General features: G+C 39.4%; 1 protein-coding gene across 3 annotated transcripts in view; it reads right to left on the reverse strand.

The window, feature by feature from the left end:
* Positions 1–24,373, reverse strand: part of KIF6 (kinesin family member 6) — a 413,362-nt gene that overhangs the window by 380,000 nt on the left and 8,989 nt on the right. For 2 of the 3 annotated variants that reach the window (XM_036024068.1, XM_036024066.1), the window contains exon 3: positions 22,716–22,790. The exons of the other annotated variant lie outside the window; for it this stretch is intronic. In XM_036024068.1, the coding sequence (XP_035879961.1) occupies positions 22,716–22,790 (75 nt within the window). The remainder of the gene's footprint in view (positions 1–22,715; positions 22,791–24,373) is intronic. 3 annotated transcript variants of the gene reach the window in all.

Here is a 24,373-nt window from a genome sequence, read left to right on the forward strand (position 1 = left end):
CATAGGGGAGCCACAAGAATAGTCTTAGCGGATCTGTTACCACCTCTTGGCCTGAAAGTACAGCGTGAAAGAAAGGCTACTGGAGTTCAGAAGGGGATAGCATTATTATAAAGATTAGGCTGCCTTGAGAAATAATTGATCTTCAGAATGAAGAAAACTGCCAATCCAAGGTGACCTTGCAGGAAGAAAGCTGGTTGGGGGGGGGAATAATCTGACCTCATTTTCCCTTCCTTTCTGATCTCCTACTGGGGCTTTCTGTTGGCTGAACCTACTCAGAAGCCAGAGGGCAGGAAGCAGACTGATGAGCTCATAGGTCAACCTGCCAGGGCAAAGAATAGGTAGAAAAGGAAAGACAGGAAATGATGTACTGAAATCATCTGACAATTTTAAGTTTCGCCTACAAATTATGTCATCCGATCGGTACCAATTGTGATGATTAACTCAGAAGACTGCAATGCAACATTAATAGGCCCTATTTTCATCTTGATAAGTATAGACTGGGGACCAGGAAACTTATTATTTATTAAATTTATTATGACCCAGGAGAAAAGAGGCATCACAGAAAAGAGTCACAAGACTACCAGCCGTAGTCTTTCTCAGCCCCTCAAAAAGCTGCTACAGTATTTTGTGACCTAGCCAAGCCCAAAAAGAGCAGTGTGGTAGGGGACACACCTGGGACACCCTCCAGAGCCTTGGCCTCCTACAACAGACACACCGAGAGTCATGAGGAAGAAGTGCAGGGCTGTAAATAATCTGGATTTTTATTTATTGTGAATAAAGACTATCTAATTCTGAAATATAATCACTGTAGAAAATATGTGGAAACAATAATATGAAACCTACTGTCTTATCTCATCATTTAGAAATATGCTGTAAAAGGTATAAAAATGTTTAGAATTATGAGAAAGTGGATTTTAAAGCACAAAATGCAAGAATTAACAAACATCAGGTCATGGAACGCTGCTGTTACACAGTCCGACAGTAACAAACATGCCCTGTGCATCTGGTCACCAAGCCAAATACAACATGATACCTTTTTAAATTTTGTTAACAAATCATGTTTTTATTACCTAATTAATTCAAAGTACAAGAAAGTGTGTGCCATTTGGTAAATGGGAAAAATTAAACATTTCTTTGTATTTATATACATATTTATTAGGATAAACTTTATAATGTAATATTTACTACTACAGTGATATGAACTAAGATAATACTTCCTTTTAATCTACATGGCGAATGATTACATAATTTAAAACATCTCTAAGGGGGTTTTCAATAGTACACCCCAGAGTGTACTACTGAAAAGGTGAGTGAGTCCGAAAGAGTAATACACCTGATAGAAGGCAGTGCTTTCCAACATTTTTCATCTCATGGCACACATCAACTAATTACTAAAATTCTGTGGCACACTGAAAATTATAATTTTTTTCCAATCTGACAAAAAATAGGTATAAGTTTGATTCATACACAGCCAATGGCTATTGTTGTGTTGGCTGTTGTTATTTTTTGACAGTCTAAGGAAGAAAGAGGCCAGTGCCCCTGACTAAACAGTAAGGTACTGCCTGTTTTAAAAATTCTTGTGGCACACCAGTTGAAAATCACTGATATAAGGTAACTGAGACTAGAGAACTAGGCAGAGGCCAATTCTGGAAAGCTTTGCACGTGAGGCCTCGAATAAGGGGCTTATACTTCATTCTGCAAATGATGGTAAAACGTTGAAAGTTTTCAGCTGGGAAGGAACAAAATTTGGTGCAATAGTTTAAAATGACTAACCAGGAGTATAAAAACGTCTGCAGTAGCAAGAGCCTAGAGCAGGAGGCCAGCTAGAAAGGCAGGAGGGCAGGTCAGCAGGAAGCCCCTAGGGGCACAGACCTAAACTGAGGCTAGTGTGGGGGAACGGACAGACAGGGTCACTCAGGAAAGAGACAGTGAGAGGGAAGGAAAGAGGAGGAAGAAGGCAGGGAAAAACATACTGTGAAGGAAGAATGGGCAGGACAAAATACAGGGAATACAGGTAAAAGATGGCTCAAACAACTTCCAAGTTTCAAGCATAAACATTGCCGGGCTGCAAACAGATCAGGAGTGAAATGCCTTTAGCTGATAAACCAATAACGTGAGAAGGGAACACCATCCAGAGGGAAAGGGCCACAGGCAGAGGGAATCGCAGGGACAGAAGAAATCAGCTGACGCAGATGTGAACCTAAATGAAGAAAATATAGAGGGGGGCGGCAAAAGTAGGTTTACAGTTGTTCATATGGAAAACAATACAATAACTAATAAATAATAATACAAGAGTAAACTCAATGTTTCATGTACTCACAACTGTAAACCTACTTTTGCCCCACCCTGTAAACAGGCAAGACAATAGCAAGGAGGGCTGGGCAGCAAGGAAGCTTGCCAGATAAAATACAGTTAAATTTGAATTTCAGCTAAATAATGAATACTTTCTAGGATAAGCATGACTTATGCAACATTTGGGACATATTTATAGTAAAAATGTATTCGTTGTTGACCGGAAATCCAAATTTACCTGTTGTCCTGTGTTTTCATTTGCTAAATCTGACCACCCTCGCTGGAAATGAAACAGGAGATGAACTTCTGTGAGAGGTAGGCTGAGCTGGAGATAAAAGTCTGAGTGGTGGATTTTAGTCAAGGGAAACCCAAACTTAAAACTAAAGAAAAGAAGTCTTTCTATGCTCAATTTTTTAAAACCACTAACTTCCCCAAAGTAACCATTGCCATTCTTTTCAAACATGATGGCCATACAGAGACACACTGCCCTATGGTTTGGTTTAAGGTGACTGTAATAAATCACTCAGAATTATGCTCACGAAGAATTTTATTGAGGAAGTTTCACACTCACATTTTTGTCCACACTTCTAATCTTGGAGAGGTTGAAAACATGAGGTAAACTGCCAAACAACTTTTTCAGTATGCTAAAATTTTGATATATGACTCATCACAGTGAGGCCTTAAACATAGTTGAACATGTTTACATTTCAAATAAAATATATTCTGTATTTTTATATGTCTAACAAAGAAGAATGATGGTTTTATCACTGAGATATTTCTGAACTGCTGCTCATTACTTATTTTGCCAAGTAACCTCTAAGGAGAACTATTTTTACCAGACCCACACTTTAATAAATTTACTTGAAGCTACTTAATATACAACCCTGTTGTTCTCTTATTGCTCCTTACAGGATTTGCAATGTGTGAGGTGAAACAGAAGTTATACTCAATACTTTTTAAAGATTTTATTTATTTATTTTTAGAGAAGGGCGAAGAAGGGGAGAAAGTGAGGGAGAAAAACATCGATTGGCTGCTACTTGTATGCCCGGACCAAAGACTGAACCCGCAGCCCAGGCATGTGCCCCGACCGGGTAGTCCAACAGTGACCTTTCACCCAGTGAAATGATGCCTAACCAACTGAGCCACGCCGGCCAAGGCAATACTCAATATTTTTTTGATGAGAGAAAATAATACAGTATTTAATATATCCAAGCCTTACTTTTAGAAGTGACACACAAGATACCAGCTGTTAGGGCAGAAATGAAGCAGCCTTTCATCCATCATAAACAACTCTCATCTCTTCATTTAGGGAAGAAGGGCGGGAGTAACAGGAATGGTGTGAGAAGCAGTGGCCACATGTAGAATTAGTGCAGAGACTTACTGCCCAGATCAATGCACGCATGTGCCCTGCAGAAGTCAGTACGTGCCAGGACTCTGAGAAGATGCCCCAGGAAACACCTTACAGCATATCTGAGGACTCAGGCAAGAGTAGGAAGGGAGTGCTCAAGGGCAACACTAGCACAAATCCAGAGATAGTAAGACTTTCCTAACTTGAGAAGCATGATATTCAAGCTCAGTGAACAATGTTTGTTGTATGTCTTAGGAGATAAATTATAGGTAGACACTCCTGGTTGTCTCTAGTCATTCTCACCCTCTTACTTAATAACCAAACCCCAAATTTTATTTGGGCACCCAACTAAAAGAATAGCAGGCATACCTCAAAGATATTGTGAGTCTGATTCCAGACCATGGCTATGAAGACAGTATCGTAATGAAGTGAATTATAATCCTTCTGTGGTGGAGAGTCCTGCCTTCATTATGCAACAAACAAAACTCCCCACAATATCTGACATGCAACACAGCAAAGTGCAATAAAACAGGGTGTCCTGTACACATCCCTGCCTCACTTATGGCTCAGTGTGGCCATGTTACTGAGATCTAGATGGAAATTTTGTGTGAGACTGTCAGTAATTCTCTAAAAAGGAATAGCTGCAACCCACTCCTACTCTCTCCTGCTGCCTAGGAAGAGCATCTTTGGGCTGAAATTCAAGCAGCTGTGTTGTACCACAACATGATGTGGGAAGAATGGAACAACGAGAGCAAAGGAACCTGGGTCCCCAGTGGCCACGGAGCTACCAATGCGGCCTTGGATTGCCTACTTCCAGGTTTCTTTTATGTGAGATAATAAATGCTTGTTATCTTTAACGCCTCATTGACACAACTAATGTACGTATGTAAAATATCTCAGTGTCTATGGCCTAACACATAGTAGAAAACTAATATATATTAGTTCTTCTTTATTTAATATATTACTACAAACAACCTCAAATATAGTGACATCTGTAAACTTCCCATTGTTAAACAGATGGGTTAATTATTGGATACCACAGAAGGACACAGTCAAAATGGGAACAAGCCCCATTCTTATCCTTTAATTTCTGTAGTGACCCCTGAAAGTTTTCAACTCTTACATATCTCATCGGACCCTGGCCAGTGTGGCTCAGTTGGTTAGAGTGTCATCATGTAACTGACAGGTTCTGGGTTTGATTCCTGGTCAGGGCACATACCTAGGTTGTGGGTTCAACCCCTGGTCCAGGCACATAAGGGAGGCAACCTATTGATGTTTCTCTCTCACACAGATGTTTTTCTCTCCCTCCCTCCCTCTGTAAAAGCAATGAAAAATATATATTCGGGGTGGAGATCTATCTATATCTATATCATCTATATCTATACACACACACAAGGTTGTATCTTTGGGGGGGAGATATATCTACATATATAGATATATATGGTGGATACACACACACCCCCACATACACACCAGGGTTGTATATAGATATATCTCCACCCCAAAGATATATTTATATCATTATCTTCAAATTGATTTTGCTTTGTTTACTTTGCCTAGTAACTCTAGGCAGAGGTTTATCTGTCCAGTTTGCTTTCTTACCCCTCTTTTTCTGGTATCACCAACATCTTGTCCTTTGGCAGAACCTCTCCCCATCTCCAGGTAATACAGGTGGGGCTATCAAACAGGTTGCGAGTACCTAGGTAAAGAGCATACTCCAACCTCTAGAAATAGTGATTAGTTTGGGGATGGGCATGTGACTCCACAGTCCTCACATGGATATTCTACTTAAGCTCATAGGGAAGATACGGTCCTGGTTCTGCAAGCTTGTGAACTTGGAGGTGCCAGGCACATGGAGGAAACTGAGACAGAAATCCACACATTGCTAGACTTCCTAGTAACATAAGCCAGTAAATTCATTTTTCTTTGAACTGACACCTCAAGAGGTTGCTACCTCTTGTCATTGAGAAAATCCTGGAGACTAATATTTGACTGGTCATTTTTCCATGTGACTAGTTAGGTTGGTTAACATGGTAAAATAAAATATTGTAAATTGGGAAACTACAGCAGTAACAACTTTTTAGTATTTGTCTTAGTATCTTCTTAGTACCCTAAAATTTTGATTCATATCACTCTTATAATTTTAGTCATGTAATATTAATATCACATGAAAACTGAAAAAATTTTGGGACCATGCCTTCATCTCATATGAGACTGTTGCCATGATTTTCATCCTTTAATTACATTTAAAGAAGGTAATCACATTTTATGTAATATCAACACTTAGAAAACAGAGTGTTACTTAAGTGTTTCATTATTCTGGTGGCTTCCCTGGAATCCAAATTTTATTGTCTTGATATAAACACTCTACCAGAAACAGAGATAACACAGCAACTTTCAGAAACAATTTCTCCCATTAAAGAAGCAGTTTCATTTGTTTAAAGTAGCATGCAGCACAAGTCAACATTTCTTTAAAAAAGGAAACATCCTAATTGTAGAAAATGTAGAAACATCCTAATTTGTAGAAATTGTAGAAATGTAGTAAGATGAAAATTTGGTGTTATCATGATAAAATGATCAAAATTAAATCAGAAGTAAAAGGAATATTGATTTTCAAAGATCCTAGCCAGTAAATATACATTTGAATCTCTACAGAGCTATGGATGAAGAATATTTTGTCTATGAATATAAATAACTCCTAACACAATTGGCCGTGTACCTAAATCCAGAATGAAAATACAGACACTCCTAAGTGAAAACATAGTGCACTTACCATTATCTTATCATTTAGATTGAGACAAAACAGGGTCTCATAGGAAATAAATATCCTTAACAAGTAAAGAAAGAATTCAGTCACTGGGGCTTTCTTTTATTTCAGCTGTTTGGGCTTTTATAACAAAGTTTTTAGTGTTCTGAAAGTCTTTTCAGGCTCTAAATATGCAACAATTATAGGTAAACATGATTTCATTAGAATGCATTGAGTGTATGGCTCTGTAATGGGAATTTCATTAATTAAAGTAGATGGAAATACAAAAGCATTAGCTATAAACAATTTGAGGAGTCAAGAATCTAATTTGCTTACTACACAACAGAGAATAAGACACTGCAGTTATGTGAATAACTGTGGCTTGCACATAGCAACTGCATGTTTATCTAGTAGTTTCAGACTTCATTCACTCCACAAATATTCACTGGGCATCTACTATGTGCCAGCACCATTACAGGTGCTTGGGAATCATCAGTGAACAGAACAGGTTCTTGTCCCCATGAGGCTGATGTTTTAGCAGAGGAGACAGATCATGTACAACAGATGTGGTACATTAAAAAAAAAAAGTTGGACCAAGGAAGCACATACTAAGGCACATCATAATTACATTATCCAATATTAAAGATAAGGAATCTGAAAAACAGCAAGAGAAAAGGAGACAGTTACCTACAAAGGAGTTCCCCATAAGACTAGCAGCTAATTTCTCAAAAGAAACCTTAAAAGCAAAGAAGGGGCTGGAAAGAAGTATTCAAGGTCATGAAAGGCAAGGACCTCCATCCAAGATTACTCTACCCAGCAAAGTTATCATTTAGAATGGAAGGGCAGATAAAGTGCTTCCCAGATAAGGTAAGGTTAAAGAAGTTCATCATCACTAAGCCCTTATTATATGAAATATTAAAGGGAGTTATCTAAGAAAAAGAAGATGATCAAAAATATTAACATAAAATGACAAAAAAAAAACTCACAACTACCAACAACTGAACCTAAAAACAAAAACAAACCAAGCAAACAACTAGAACAGGAACAGAATCACTGAAATGGAGATCACATGGAGGGTTATCAGCAGGGAGGCGGAGGGGGGAGAATAGGAGAAAAGGTACAGGAAATAAGAAGCATAAGTGGTAGGTACAAAATAGACATGGGGGGTTAAGAATAGCATAGAAAATGGAGGAGCCAAAAAACATGTATGACCCATGGACATGAACTAAGGGCGGGGGCATGCTATAGTGGGGGTGCTGGGCAGAGAGAAATAAAGCAGAGAAAAGAAATGGGACAACTGTAATAGCATAATCAATAAAATATATTTTAAAAATTGCAGCCAAAAGGTGATAAGTACTGTGAGAGTAAATAGAAAATTCAGAGGAAGGTTATAGGGTCAGTAGCAGGAAGAGGGACCTACTGCAGGTTTAACTGGGTGATCAGGGAGCTCATTAACGTGACAAAGTCTTTCAGCAAAGACTCTGGAGAGATGGCAGTGTGAGCTATGTGGGTACATGGGAGAGAGCATGCCAGGCAGGAAAAAAACAGCCAAGATAAAAGCCCTGAGGCTGAAGAGTTCCAAGTGTTGAAGCCGAAGCAGAGTGAGCAAAGGGAAGAATATTGCGGGGGGACCCACAAAACCTACAAGGGCAGGGCTGCTTTGTTCACAAGGGGGAGGCACAGCATGGAGGGCCTTTATGATGGGAGTAGTCACATTATTTTCAGGTCCCCTTGTCCAAATAGAGGAAAAGTGCTGTCAAAGGTACTAAAATATAAAAGTTTTTTTCCCTTTGAATTATTTTAGTATTTATAATACAGGGATTACTTATAATATATAATATATATATAATATATATAATATAATAATATATATATTATATATAATTAGAGAATTAACAGTATTACACAAGTAATGAAAACTTTTCAAATAGCAAAAAATATGTTGGTGTTACCATTTTATATAACACGAAGTATTTTATTAGTACGTTATCTTGGTTGATCATACCATTTTTCTCACTTGCTTTTCTACATATTCATTTATGAGATCACCAAAATGTATATATTTAGCAGCTTCATTTTTAACCAATATAATTGAAGGCTCTTGGCAAATACAAGATCACAAAAATTTTTTGATAATCTCTAATTTTGAGAAAGGTCTTTCTGCTGACACCACTGTTGTGGGAGCTGCTAAAACTATTTCATAGTCTATGACCACACTGAGAGAAGTCGCTGGTGAATTATTTCAAGATGTAAATTGTAGTATGTATAAGCTGACAAATCTTGCAAAACAATTTCTCGAAAAAGATATAACTTTGCGCGAATCAGCTTCTTGTGGGTTTGCATTTAATTTTATATGCAAATATATACAATGCATTTTAACATTTCCTCTGACATCTCTGGTAACTTGTGGAGGTTGAACAAGAAAATGAAAGTAGCTTCATGATTTGTATGCAATTCAAAACACCTGTTTATGCATTCTGACACTCTATGATTACAAGAAAAAATTAATTTTAAAATTGTCTTCCACATTAATGGGAAACTCCTAAAGCTTTCTATGAAAATAGTGTCCTTTTCTGTTGAATGCGATCTTTAAATTTAATTTCTATTCCTAAGCTTGTGGATAATTTGCTTTCGATGTTGCAGCAATTTTCAAAACTTGCTATAAATAAGAGCTATTGAAAACTCTAAGCTCTTTTAAGAATTCCAACAACTGTCTGCTATACTTTATTGCCATGTCCATATGTCTGCTATTATTATGTGATTATTTACTGGTAGTTTGCTGCCCAAGCGCCAGCAGTTCCTGTTCAGGTGCTCAGGCTGAAGTTAACAGAAGCCACTCTGGGACCACTTCTGGGAACCCATGGGACAGCCCGGCTCACATGACGTCCTGGTGCTGTCCCCTTAGGAAGCTCCTGCTCTCTCTCATGGGCATGCTGCCCTTCTGCTGATGCTGCCCTGGTCACCACCACCTAACTGGGTACCCATGTGCCTGCCCCTTGGGGTTCCCAGGTGCCCTGGACTGTCCCCAGGTGTGCAGCACGCAGCTGACCAAACCCTGTTGACCAAACCCTGTTGCGCGGTCGCTGCCTTCTCTGCCTGAGCCGCGTGTCTGCAAACTGCCGCTGGACCCCAGCCACTCGTGCACGCTGCTGCTGCAGGGATCTCCTCTCCTCAGGAATATGCTCCTTGGAGTCAGTAAATTTCACTTACAAAATACAAGCTCAAAGATAAAATTATCAATATGAAGACAGCAACAGCAGAGAATTAAAGCAAGCGTGGGCCCTGTTTCAGTGCAGGGCCCTGAGTAGGGCCCAGCACAGGTCTGTGAAGCTGGAGGTGCTTCTAGGCTATCATAAATAGCTGGGCTCCTCCGAATGAAATAGGGAGCCACTGAAGGGGTCGGAGCAGGGAAGTGACATGATATGCTTCACTTGCAATCACCAGTGAAGATTATAGGCTTTATATTTCACACTAGAGAACTAGACCCAATAAATTCCCCTGATTTGAACATCAAACTTGATTTACACAAGAGTCATTCTGCTTTTTGGACATTCTATTCACTCAAAAGTAATTTCTAAATAAAATCACTCTGTACAACCTAACTGTATACCCTTTTTATTTGCCAATAACATCTCCATAAAACTGCAGGGAAAAAACTAATTTCTAAATCTTTATTCAGAACAACATTAACAAAGTAGACCGAGTCTACTTATGTATACAGTGCCCCTGATTTATTTGATGCATTTGGCTGTAATGAACAAAGACAGAGGGATGGAAGGTAACTGTAAGCACATGAGAGCACGTGGAAACAGGGTTCCCACCAGGCCTGGGCTTGCAGGACCTCCTGCTCGTCTATCCTTGTCGAAGTCATCACCTCTGCTGATTCATAACTATGGTCCCTTGTTGTCTGCAGTGATCTCTCCAGCTCTCCTTCCCCATCTGACAGTCTTTCAGTTTCTGCTCCCACTGCCAGCTGCCAGCTTTGGTCCAAGTTTCCGGGTTCACACTGCCAAGAGTGAGACTCTAGTGGTCCCACCTCATTCCTACCTGGGCAACACTGTTAGCCCAAGATCTACCTCCTAGGTCATGGGCAGCCTTTGCATTACTACCCTTGATTCAGATCCCTTCTTCTGATCATCTTAGCTGTGGCTGTAGGACACAATGCCACAGGGTAACAACAGAGTTCCCTGGGGTCACTCCCACTCGCACTGGAAACTGTAGGCAAGACAGTTTGCCTTTATCAGAATCTGTGAGGAAGGCAGGCCTGGAAATGGCATAACTGAACCCTTCCGCAAAATGTCTTCTAACACACAGCTTAGTTTCTTCCATTTCAGTGTAAGAAGTTCAGCGCCTGAATTCCATCTTGGCCTAATTTTGGTAACAAAGGATCTTTTTTATAACAAAACTCCATCTAAGAAAATTAAGACTTACTTGTAGTGCCTGACATATAGCTAGCACTCAATAAATGTTAGCTGAATGAGTGATGAATAAAGTTCAACTTAACTGCTTTCCTCTGAGAAAAGTTACATTGTATGAAGACATTTTATGGACTAAAAGAAGAAATGTCATTTAGAGCACATGAAAATTTGACAGAACACTGGGAAGAGGGTGTGGCAGCTAAGTACCATACGGAAATCATGAACATCTGGAGAAAAAAAATCCAGAAGGTAGGAAGTAAAAGGGCGGTTGCCTCTCACCTTCATGCCGCAGCCCCCAACACTGGGTGAGACGAAACAGCCTCCCACGCTGGCCTATCTGTGATGGCCAGGAAGAAAGGGTTCACACCACAGAATGCTGCTGAAAGGTCAGATAGGATGAGGACAGAAAAATGCCCACTGATTCAGTGACATGACATCATTGGTGAACTTAGCAAAGGGCGACTACAATAAAATGAAATAAAATATGTAAATGCAGTCGTGTGATATGGCAGTTTAAGGATCAAAGGCCTATGAAAGGAAGATCTATTCCAGTCTCAGCTCTGCAACCTAATTCCGGCGTGCCCTGAAGAAGTCAATTAAATGCTCGGAGCCCTGCCTCCTCATCTAAAATGGGAATGATAATACCTACCTTCCCATAGGGTTGTTATAAAAATTGAGACAATACATGTGAAAGTTCAATGAGATTGACAAAGCTCTACATAAAATGAAGTATATTCTTAGTGTTATCAAATAACGATAAGTAAATTTGCTTGGGTTACTTAGCAAAAAGTACACTAAAAATGTGACCAAAAACATTTGGCCGAGCATAAAAGGAAAGGCCAGTTCACTGACAATTTCAGAAATTCTACTAAAAGAGCTCTACTCCAAGTAAAGCGACTTTCAAATGAGGAAAATATGCAGGCCTGCGAGTGATAAAGCACTAGATACATTTACTGCTATATTTCCCCAACAATGTAAACAACATTCTATGCATGGTTCTGCTTTTTACCACATTCAATTGTAATTCAAATAATTACAGTAAAAATTGTGCTAGTTGTACTCAGTCATTACACATTTGTGTAGGAAGGATTTTACAGAAGTCTTTGCATTTTATTTTCTGTCTTATAGATTCATTCTTTTGGAGAATATTAAGGTGAATGATAATAACTATAAATATTTTAGATTATCTGTGAATGCATCTCAAGTCCTGAAATAAAGATGTATGATAAAATTGCAAACTTGTGCCTCAGGAGAAACCAAATCTAAAACGAGTGAAGAGGGAAAAATCCGTAAAGAAAAACATTCATACCTTGGTAAAACCTTGAATTGGACTGAAAAATCTTTTTCTATAAAAAATGTTGGTGGGGACCCCAAACAGATGATAGCTGATACTTACTGAGCACATACTATGTACCGGGACTTGTGTTTTTTCATGTGCAGTTCATTTGATCATCGTGGCAAATGAAGTAGCTATAAAGTATCATTTTCTTAATTTACAGGTAAAAAACTGAAACACAGATTAAGTAATTTGTCCAAAGCCACACAGCTATTAAGTACTAAAGTTGGGAGCTGAAGCATGCATCAGAAATAAGCAGTTCTTTTGAATCATTTTGTCCATGTCAACAATAAAGTATGAAGATAAGAGGGGTGCCCTTCTGAACATGCAGCCCTGTGCTACTGCACAGGCCTCATGCCCAGGAAGACTCCCCTGAAATTATAATAAGGTGCCTCAACTGATTTTAGACAGGAGTGGAGTGTAAATTATAAACAAACATCAATTTCAAAATTATAAAGTTGTTTAAAGTGCATCTCAGATCTCTGAGAAAGATATCATTAAAGACAGAGGCCACAATGAGTACCTGTGTGAGTGTTACACCTGGCTCCATGAATCTCAGCCTTCAGTGTGCATCAGAATCAACCGCAGGGCTTGTTAAGCACAGGTTGCTCTGATTCAGCAGGTCTGGGTGAGGCCTGTGAATCTGCATTTCTACCAAGTTCCCAGGTGATGTCGATGGTGCTGGTCCAGGGACCACACTTTGAGAACCACTAGACTAGACAAAAAGGCAGCTATCTATTGTGTTGTTTTAGATTCAGTGAAAAGACCCCTGTCCAAAAAATAGTTCATGCAATAAAGCCCATCACTAATGCCTTCAGCAAGAATGAGAAGGCTACAGCTCCTAAAAATTAATCCTTTATTTTGTACCCTAATGCTCTGAGTATCCAGTATACACTCAACACTGCTCTAGGAGCTGGAGATACAGTAGCAAACAAAAATAGAGTCCTTGTCTTCATGGAGTTTACACTTGAGTGTACAGAGGCAGACAATGAACAAATTTAACAAGCAAATACTGTGTACAGGATATTATTTGGTGATACATGCTATAAAGAAAAACGGACGCCATGGGCAAACCTGGGAGAAGAGGGTTCTAGGCAGAGGGAACACCAAGTGCAAAGGCCCTGAGTTAGGAACACACGTGATGTGTTTGAGAAATGGCAATATAAAAAATAATGTTTTTTAATTATGTATGAATGAGGGAAGTTTTCTATTGTCCTTCAGAATTAATGGGCAAAATGATACTGAGTATGTGAATTTCAGAGTATTGGGGGGAAATGGGGAGAGCTCTCATCATACTCAATGTGCACATAATTTCTCTTCTTTATTCCAGTACCACAGTGTTCTGAGAACCCAACCTTTCATAAATATGTAGATTCAACATTATTGGCTTTTGTTTTTCTTTCGGATTTTGTTTTAATCTGCTTTGTCATCAGGGTAATTGCTGATGAGAGAAGCCCAGAAGTTTCAAAACTACAACTGGGAGAAAGGTGGAGGTGTTATAGCAGAAGTTAGTTTGCTCCTGCACCATCTACTTGAGATTCCCTGTGCCTGTTCACACTGATGGCATCTTACTGCAAGGGTCTGTGGCTCTCTGCCCTCACACTTAACCCACCTACAAGTTCTTGTTTAACTCATACACCAGTGAGGGTGGACATGCCACGAGGTTAACATCCTGGAACAGGGAAGCACCCTGGAAGCACCCTTGGACCCATAAGGAACAGGGTTGGTTAAATACAAAGGAGCTTCTTTGCCCCGTTGGTAGGACAGCTCTGAGGCATGTTCCTCTCAGTCCTCCAGAGAATACCGGTGGGATTGAGCGCCCACAGTGGTCACCTGTTCTTTAATGTACCTGATAGTATCTCCCCTGTTGCACATCCTTACTCCGCTACTAGCACTTCCTGGGCTCACCTAACAAATAAATTACTTTCACTAGAATCCTAGCTTTGGAGTCTGCTTGAAGGGGCGCCAGACGAAGACAAGTACCTTACAGCTAAAGAGTCACATCACTGTGTGAGAGCATCTCTGATCTTTCCAATTCAAGCAATGCTTTTTATCTTACCATTGACCCAGAGATTTTCACCACGTGTATACACTCTGTCAGAGAACTCAGTCTCCACAAATTGCTTCACACAACTCTCGAGCCATTTTTTTGAGGTATTTCATCAAATAAATTGCAAATAGCTTTTAACTTGTAGTTGTCACCACCACAATTTCTTGATTGGTCATTCTTAAGAAGACACATCTAGAACTACACTCATTTGTTTACTAGCAATAATAAGATCCGTATTTTAAATGTGCATTGTTAGTACCATCTATGCTTATTAGATGGACTGCCATTGCTGTCTCCAAACTCACTAGCTGAAGGTAGAGAGGCCAAATTATCCTCTTCTTTTTTAAGACATTGGTAGAGCACCTCAGGGTCATCATCTTGTGTAATTTCATGGTTTGAAGCTGATAGTTTTTCATGTTTTTAACCACAAACTCGTGTTTTTCAGTTGAAAATGTAATTTAAAACGTGTTAAACTTACAAGTTAGTAAAATCACAAAAGCCATAAGTGTAACATTATCAGGAAATTCAGTGTAGCAGGAAGTAGAGCTGAGTACTGGTGTGTGTTTATAAACAGTGCATCTGATGAAACGAAGTTGTAGCCGGAAGCCGAACAGGTTGGTGGGAGTCAATGGGTTTTTGTATGATTCGGTTGTGACCAGTGTTTTCTGCTTGAAAGCCAACTTTGAGAAAAATAAAGCATTTACTGCCAGGCATGTTTTGGTGAATGTCAAATGGGAATACTTTATTGAGTCTCATGGGGGAGAAGTTCTAGTCTAATGATTTAGATTATATAATTTGCTGACTGGAAGAACATCACAGAACAAATGATACTAAAGCCTCACATCTGGGAATATTACTGTTTTATTTGGAAATAATTATACACGTACAGGAAGTTACGAAGACAGAACAGAGTGGTTCTGTGCAGCCTGCACCGGTTTCTCCCATGGCTACATCTTACACAAGGTTGGCATGTCACCCAAACCAGGGAACTGACATCAGTAGAGCATGTGTGTAGAGCTCTATGTCATGTTGTCACAAGTGTAAATCTGAGTAACCTTCATCGCATTGTCACCACAGAGATCTAATGATGTCGACATCTGACCAGTTTGAATGAAGAATAGAAACCTTGCTTCCCTTTAAGACCTTTTCCCCTCCCCCATATATAATTGTCCTCAGACAAAGCTTTAATTTTTGCTTTGATTGTCAAACACAATTTTTTTAACTCAAGAAAAGGAAAATTTATTTTATTAATGCATATTTTGCCCATTCTATTGTTCTTTCTCCTTTTCTCATGTCTCAAGCTTCATTCTTTCTTCATTTCTCTTCAAGAACTTTCTTTATACCTTCTTTTAGAGGAGGTATGTTGGTGATTAATTCTTTTAGTTCCCCTTTGTCTGCAACTGTCTTTACTTTCCCTTTATTCTGAAGGATAATTACATTGAGTACAGGATTCTGGGCTGACAGGCCTTTTCTTTCAGCACCTGAGATTATTCTGTTACTTTCTTCTAGACTCCATGATTTCTGATAAGAAAGCCACTGTAATTCAAATCACTTTTCTCAATAGGTATCATTTCTCCCTCACTGCTCTCAGATTATTTCTTTGCTTTAGTTTTCTATAATTTGACTATGATTTGTCTTGGAGTGGATTTCTTTTGAGCTTATTCTGCTTCTTAAAGCACTGCTTATATGCCTTTAGCCAAATTTAGGCAATCTTCAACAATTATTTTTTTTAAAAACTTTTCAAACCTACTCTCTCTCCTCTCCTTTCCTCTCCTCTCCTCTGGGACTCTGATGACATGAACGTTAGACCTTTTACTATAGTTCTCACTGGTCCCTGAGGGTCTGATCCTTTTTTTTCTTTTTCAGACTGTTTTCTTTCTGTTGTCCATACTGGGCAATTTCTATCATTACATCTTCAAATTTGTTGATTCTTTCCTCTGACCTCCGCATCCCACCAATTTTTTTTTTCAGTTATTGTAGTTTTCAGTTCTGAAATTCCCATTTGGTATTTCTTTATATGTTTTTTTGTTTGTTTGCTGAGACTTTATATCTTTTCATTTGTTTCAATTATGTTTATAATTGCTTACTGAAGCATACTTATAATGGCTACTTTAAAATCCTTGTCAGATCATTCTAAGGCCTGTGCTTCTATGTAATGGCATCTGTGGATTGTTTCTTCCTATGCAAGTGGACATTTTCCTGGTTCTTGATATTTCACATATGATGCATGGTTTTTATTTGTCTCCTGGATAGTTTAGGTAGTAGAAGGTTCTAAATCATGCTTAATTCTTCTGTTTTAGCAGGCCTCCTCTGATACTACAGTAGTGTGGGAACAGCAGTGCCACCTCACTCCTGCCAGGTAAGGTGAAGATCCAGGCTCCCCATCAGCCTTTCTCAACACCAGTGGAGGGGCCTCATTGCTACAGATGAAGCTGAGAGTTCAGCTTCCCTTTTAGGGCTCAACTCACATCTCCCTAGAAAGGAGAGGGAATGATATGGTGTTGCTCTTCACTGACACCACCACAGGATGGTGGTGACTTCAGGATCCCCCTGTGCCTAGTACTGACAACTTGGGGGCAGGGGAGGGAGTTTTTACCTTCTCTGATACCACCCTGGTAGTAGGGGGTTGGGTACAGCCTGGCCTTGGCTGACGGGTTTGGGGGTGAGGGTGGGGCTGTGGGTCTCTCCATAGCATTTGCATGAAGCAGCACAACTGGTATCTAAAAAAACACAATGAGATACCATTTCATACTGGTGAGAATGGCCATCATGAACAACTCAACAAACAACAAGTGCTGGAGAGGATATGGAGAAAAGGGATCCCTAGTGCACTGTTGGTAGGAATGCAGACTGGTATAGTCACTGTGGAAAACAGTATGGAATTTCCTCAGAAAACTAAAAATGGAACTGCCTTTTGACTCAGCAATTCCACTGTCGGGATTATACCCAGAGAACCCTAAAACTCTAATTCAAAAGATCCTATGCACCCCAATGTTCATAGCAGCACAATTTACAATAGCCAAGTGCTGAAAGCAACCTAAGTGCTCATTAGTAAATGAGTGGATCAAAAAACTATGGTATATTTACACAATGGAATACTACACAGCAGAAAGAAAGGAGCTCCTACCCTTTGCGAGAGCATGGATGGATCTGGAGAGCATTATGCTAAGCAAAATAAGCCAGGCAGTGAAAAACAAATACTAAATGATCTCACCTGTAAGTAGAACCTAATCATAACAAACAAGCAAGCAAATTATAACCAGAGACATTGAAATAAAGAGCAAATTGACAGTAACCAGAGGGGAGGTGAGAGGGGATAATGCGGGGGAAAGAGGGAAAGGTTTTCAGGAAAGGACACATGGACAAAGCCAAAGAGGGGTAGGATCAAGTGTAGGGAGCAGGAATGGCTGTAGGGGGGTGGGGGGAGCAGTGGGGGAAAAATGGAGACAACTGTACTTGAACAACAATTAAATTTTTTTTAAAGAGACATAAAGTTAACCATAAAAAAAAGAAAAACTCATAGAATTATACAACCCAAAGAGTGAACCCTTATGTAACTATGGACTTCAGAAAATAATAGTGTATCAATGTTGGTTTATCAATTTCAACACATGTACCATACTAATGCATGATACTAATAGGGGAAACAGAAGCAGGGAGCGAGGATATGGGAACTCTCTGTACTCAATTTTTTCTGTAAACCTTTAACTGCTCTAAAAAATAAAATCCATTAATTTTTTTAAATAAAATAAAAAGTTTCTGTTTTGCTAGGCTGCCCCTTCCTAGCCCTCTGGCTGTAGAGGGCAGACTTTCCTGGCACTTGCGTCTCAGCCTATTGGTTTTTCTGGGCTGTCAGTTTCTCCAGCATCCATCCTGAAGTATGTAAGAAAAACAAAAACTAAAAAACGGGAACTCTCTGCCATGTTCCATACTGTTCCTCAGGTCCCAAGTTCCCTGGCTAGTCTACCTTATTGTCTCCACCTTTCAGAGCCTTTTTATGTTTTATATATAATATTGTATTATATATACAATATTTTTAGCTATACTTAATGAGAGGAACAGAGGAAAGCATATCTACTTCAGCTTAGGCTGCAGCCAGAAGTCAATGAGCATATTTTAAAGTGGCAAAAGGAATGAAGATTTCTAGTTTTTCATTCCTTACATTGAATAGGGCATTGAAGTTCACAAAGTACCTTCAGATGCATTGTTTATTTTCATCCTCAGATGAAACTTACAAACTTGGTATTCCTAGCATCCCCTTCCTCAGAAGCAACAATTGATTCAGCAATGACAGGTCTGATGCAAAATCACATAGTCAGTGACAGGGCTGGGGCCAGAATTAGTTTATTCCACTTGGCGCTAAAATTTTTTAAACAGACTTGGTAGAAGCATGAGTACACAGTTATAGGATAAATCTTTCTTTAAATATTGTGTATAAATGAGATTTTATCGGTGTCTTAAGCCTACCACTTCGAAGTCACACAATTCAAGTTTGCATAAAGTATGAACATTCTGTAGATAACATATTTAAAGTCAATGAAGATAGTGATTCCCCCCACCCCAGGTCCTTAATTTAGCAAATTAATCTGCTCAACAACCCTCTCCTTCAGAGCTGAATGGAAGGAAAACAAGACTCTGCCTCATCTGAATACCCACTGCTGCAGCACACCTTTCTGCAGAGCAGAAGCCTGGATTAGTGACAGTGACCAGAGACCTTGGTGGTGAGCAACACTCAGGAGGAAAGAGGGCTCTCACACCCAGCACATAAGCTCGGGGTATACCCTTCCAGACAGCCCGTGCCATTCCTTCCCCACAGGCACTAGGGTGAACCACAGTGAACAGAAACCGTGTTCTCAAACAGACAATGGCCCTCTCAAATGACAGAAAGCGCCACCATCGAGAATCGCCAACTCTCTGAGGAAAATCTGCACCAAGAGAGCAAAGCACCAAACTCAACAGTAGAACACACACATAAAGAAAAAGTATATAGGAAAATGAGCCAATATTTGAAACGGAGATCACACTTGTCCTTAGAGCAGGAGTGTCAAACTCATTTTCACTGGGGGCTACATCAGCTTTGTGGTTGCCTTCAAAGGGCCAAATGTAATTTCAACTCCTTAACTGTTAAGGAGTAGTTACATTTATACAGTCCTAAAATTATTTCAGCCCTTTGAAGGCAACCATGAGGCTGATGTGGCCCCTGGTGAAAATGACTTTGACACCCCTGCCTTAGAGGGAAAAGAGAGGGTGTCACATTCATAACAAGAACAGACTGCTCTTCATTTCTTACAAATAAAAAAGTAAAATTGTAAGAATTAAAAATTTAGGAGGTAGGCATAAGGGAATGCACATGGACATGGCTAAGAAGCAAATTATCGTGTTCAAAGGCTGAGCCAATAAATTCTTCTGGAACTCAGAACCTGAAAACAGAGAGATTGAAGCTGTGAGCGGGCAGTTATATTTGAAGGACAGAACTGGCAGTTCTGGAACTAAAAGTTCCAGAAACAAAGAATAGTTATGTTGAAGGGAAAAAATTATCTTTTAATTATCAAAATAATGATCAATGTGACAACCCTGGAGCTTGAAAAGAAAAGTTTTCAGGTTGAATTGGCTGAATGATAAAATGCATGAGAAAATAACCATACCTAGACTCACTGACATGAAATTTCATAAAAGCAAGTAAAAAGAAAATAAAATCCTCAAAACATACAGAAAGTAAAAACAGGTATTTCCTAAAAAGAAAGGAGATCCAGACTGATAATGATGTCTACTCAGCAGCCCTGCATGCAAAGAGAAAATGGAGCAGTATCTTCAGGTTTCAGAGAAAGGAACTTGTAACCTAGAATTCCATACCCAAAATGTCATTTGACTATAAAGGAAAATGAAAGGCTTCAGAAAGCTCCCCAAACTCAAATTCTCACTAACAAATTATTTGAGGATGGTTACCAACAAAACTAAAAAGGGATCCAAGAAATAGGCATGTGTATCAGAAACAATGATGAGAAAAGAGACAGATTTAAATAAATGCTGATAGTAAAAATGAGTGACAGCAGTCCAGAATGAAACTATCAGTTGATTTCAACATCTGAAGTGGTAGGGGAGTAGGAAGGTCAAAGTGAAAGTGTGCTTAGGTCACTGAGACAAGGAGAAATAGACAGAGAGAAAATTTAGATATTGAGAAAAACACAAACAAGTTTATACATCTGAATTTATACTACAGAGATGTACTTAAGTACAGTGTCCACCTTGGGAGAAGATGCAAAGCACCAGCAGACAACAAAGAGCACAAGCCAATAAATGGCGAGAAGGGAAAAAACAGGGTATGGCACATGGAAACACAGGTTAAGGCAGAAGGAGTACCTGCAAACACCATTACAGTAATCACAATAAATATGAATAACAGGGGCAGTAACCAATTAAAGAGCAGGCACCCTGAGTTTGTTTAAAAAGGCAAGAGCCAGCTATATTTTATTTATCACACCTACACTTAGAAACAAAATGTCCCAGGGTAGTTGAATTAAGAAATCAAAAAAGATAAACCACATAAAGGCTAATAGAAAACAAAAATAAGCAACAATAGTTTCAGGAAAAATGAAAGACAAGGAGAAAAGTTTCAAAAGGGACAAAGAGGAATGTTTCCTACTGATGAAAGATATGATTCACTGGGACCAAATGGGGCAGCCTGGAACAAGATGTTCTCACCTGCTACTTCTAAAATCCTGTCGTCACTGGGTTGGGGGCCTTTGTGAGTCAGTGAACAAAACAAACCTCCAGCCTTTATGAAGCTTTTGTTCTAGTGGAAGGGTGACAGACAAAAAAACTAGTAAGTAATTAAACTCTACAGTATGTCAGACAGGGGCAAGTGCTGAAAAAAACCCGGGAAGGGTGACAGGAGGTGCAGTTTCAATGGGTGACAAAGGGAGGTCTTACTGAGAAGGCGATGTGAGCAAAGACCTCCAGGAGCTGAGGAAGCAGCTATGCTGATCCCTGAAGGAAGAGAACTACAGACAGAGGGCACAGCAAGAGCTGGAGGGTGAAGTGGCTCAAGCCGGCAGAGGCAGTCAGCAACAGGAGGAAAGACCAGACATCCATGAAACAGAAACAAAAGTTCCCTCTCAGATGATTTTAGGAAGTTTCAAAATAAACACGAGATCAATCATCTGAAAAATGGCATCACCCAAAAGATTACTTAGAAAAGGAGATTTTTAGAAATGCATGACAGTCTAGGAGATATGAATTTAATCTAAAGACCTAGAAATCTATACTGAATAGAATTCTATGTCTTTAGTCACAATCCAATGTTACTGGATTACAACTATATGTAAGACAGCGGACACCTACTCGGTTGCATTTTACCCACTGTGAAGAAAGACACATTAAAGGAGAAGGGCTTAATTCAAAAGTCTGGGGATCTAATGTATAGCATGGTGGTTATAGCTAATACTATTGTACCACAGACTTGAACGTTGTCAAGAGAGCAGATCTTAAATGTCCTTGCCACAGAACTGGTAATGATACGATGAGATGGAGGTGGCAGCTAATATTATGGTGATAACCATTTTGCAATTTATAAACATATCGAGTCAAAATGTTGTACACCTTCAACTTATACAATGTTATATGCCAATTATATCGCAATAATAAGGCCAGAAACAAAAGAGAAGGGCTTGGTATGAATAGGATTTATAAAACAGGAATTTGTGAGACAAAAATGTGGCAATGTGCTTCCAACAATGCTCCTGGGAAAGGGTTTACTGATTAATGGACTTGAAAAGTGAGTTTATTTAGCAGGTATAGTTTTCATTTTAATCATCAAGATAGCTATATCTGGGGATTATTAGGTCACAGAAGTCACCCAAATGATTTCAGGATTGGAAAGCAATCTTATTAAGTAGCAGGTTCCCTACAAGAGAGAGGAAAGTGTACATATCAAAGGACTTGAGTCTAGTCCCAAGGAGGCTCCGCTGATACATAGGAATAAAATGGCGTCCTGCTTTATTCAGTATTATCATGTGACTTTAGTTCTCATAGTCATCAGACCGAAACTTTCTGGATACACAGAAACAAAAGGGTCTGAGGAGCTAAGGGCTAAGATTTGAAATATAGTTATTACATTGAGATGGAGCTGGATCAACCGTTATTAGGCCTCCCAGGTGCCACCCATACCTAGTTGTACATCCATCCAACCCTATGTTTGAAATACTGTACTGAGGAATGACCACGGGCTTAACAGCCAGAAAACCACCTGGGATTCTGCCAGCACTAGCCATCAAAGCTGAACAGATTTATGTATCTTTCAAAACAGGAGTAACAATAGCTATTCTGTCTATCACATTGGCTTGTCTTAAGGCTCAGAATCTAAATCTAAAACAAATAGCCAGATGAATAAAAGGTATTACTGTGATCATCATTACACATCCTGTATCCTGAGTATATAATTGATATGCTCATCACCATAATTATCTGAGAACTGAAGACAAGAAGAAAAACCACTAACCCACTAAACAAAATATAGGAAATCCTACCTCTCAGCAACTGGTTTGGCAATGTTTTCAAAAAGGGTCTCTTGGTTTGCATCTTGATCAAAAATCCTTTGAAAACTGCAAATGTAGAAACAGTAATTATTTTAAAGCTGAGCCTTCAAACACTATTGGATTAACATTTTTTCCTGACAGCTTTGTAAATCACCCCATATTTACATCACTGGGCTTACCTAACCTAACACAATGTTTGTCCTGTAGTCCCAACCACACTGTGCTCTTGTACCCCTATACACAAATGGTGGGCAAACACTATTGCTTTGACAAGATCTGCACAATAAATCCCTCTGAAAAACTGCAGCAGCTTTGAAACAAATAATAAACTGTGTGTTTTTTAGCTCTCAAGAGGGACAGTGTCTGCAATTGGCATCAAATTCAAATCTAGATAAGTGCATGAAATGGAAATCCAAGAACAGGATGTAAACAGCCAAAGAACTTCTGATGTCTGACCTGTAAGAAAAGAACGCAGCTGTGAAATGTATGATCATTGAACTTGGTTTTAAAATTCTGAACTAAAGTTTATTTTCCATTAATTAGGTACTACATCCTAGTATTAGACACTTAATTTTCAGAGAAGTGTATTTCGCTTTGTTGATCATGAGTCAAAAGTCAAAAAGCAAATTAAAATAGATCTGTCCTGCAAAGAGAACTCTTTATCAGATTGGCAAGGCTAGGGGCCTGGGGAGGTGGGATGGTATCAAGTTCATTCTTCCGTGCAGTGGTACTCTGACTAGCTTAGTGCAGGATCTTTAAGCACAGTGGAATGCTTGGGGACACACGGCCTATTCTTTTACAATGTGGTAAGTTGCTACTCACAAGCATTTCCTTCAAAAAACATAATAGTGGAGGGGAGAGAGAGAGAGAATGTAGTATCTAGGGTGAAATGTTAAATATTGGTGAATCTCCCACATAGAGTATAGGAGAGTTGATTGCATTATTTTCCACATTTATGGCATACTGAACAGTCTTCAAAATAAAAACTTGGAGAGGGAGGGGAATGCTTTAAAGCAAAACATTTAAAACGAACACGAGCAGCTTTCAGAGTGACTTGGGAACTTTCGGTTCATGTGCCTGCCTAACACAAGTGAATTGGGTGCATCTCTGATTAATGTAGGGACTACACGAAATGTAGGGCTGTTTTCACTACTGAGATGTTTGGAAGGATATCTGGAGCTGGGCTAGAAATATACAATAGATTAGCATTCATTGCCTTTAATCAAAGTTAACTTCAAAAGATCCCTTTGGCTTATCAATCTCCCTTTTGAAGAAGCAAATAATGAAACCGTATATAAAGGTAGATTGTAAGGCACTCTGGCTACCTGGTCGTTTAGCAGCCAAGACTGTGTCTTAGACAACAACATTCACAACATTCACCCAAACATTCCCCAAACCCTGTAAGTGCACTGGAGCTTCAGACATGAACATGGACATAACACAGGGGACGTGGCTGCTCAAGTGCTCCTCAGAGCCCTGATTACTGTGATATCTGAACGCAGACCCAGTGTGTTGTTGAGGATGACAATAAGGCTGCTTTGATTCTTTACCAGGTTGATGATGGCTGAGTGAATCAATAGCCATTCTCAGCCCCACTTCCTTAAGCAATAAGAATTACATCTATCACCATGTAAACCAAAGTATTGACA

Source organism: Phyllostomus discolor, chromosome 4 (assembly GCF_004126475.2).
Source record: "Phyllostomus discolor isolate MPI-MPIP mPhyDis1 chromosome 4, mPhyDis1.pri.v3, whole genome shotgun sequence".
NCBI classification, from domain to species: domain Eukaryota; kingdom Metazoa; phylum Chordata; class Mammalia; order Chiroptera; family Phyllostomidae; genus Phyllostomus; species Phyllostomus discolor.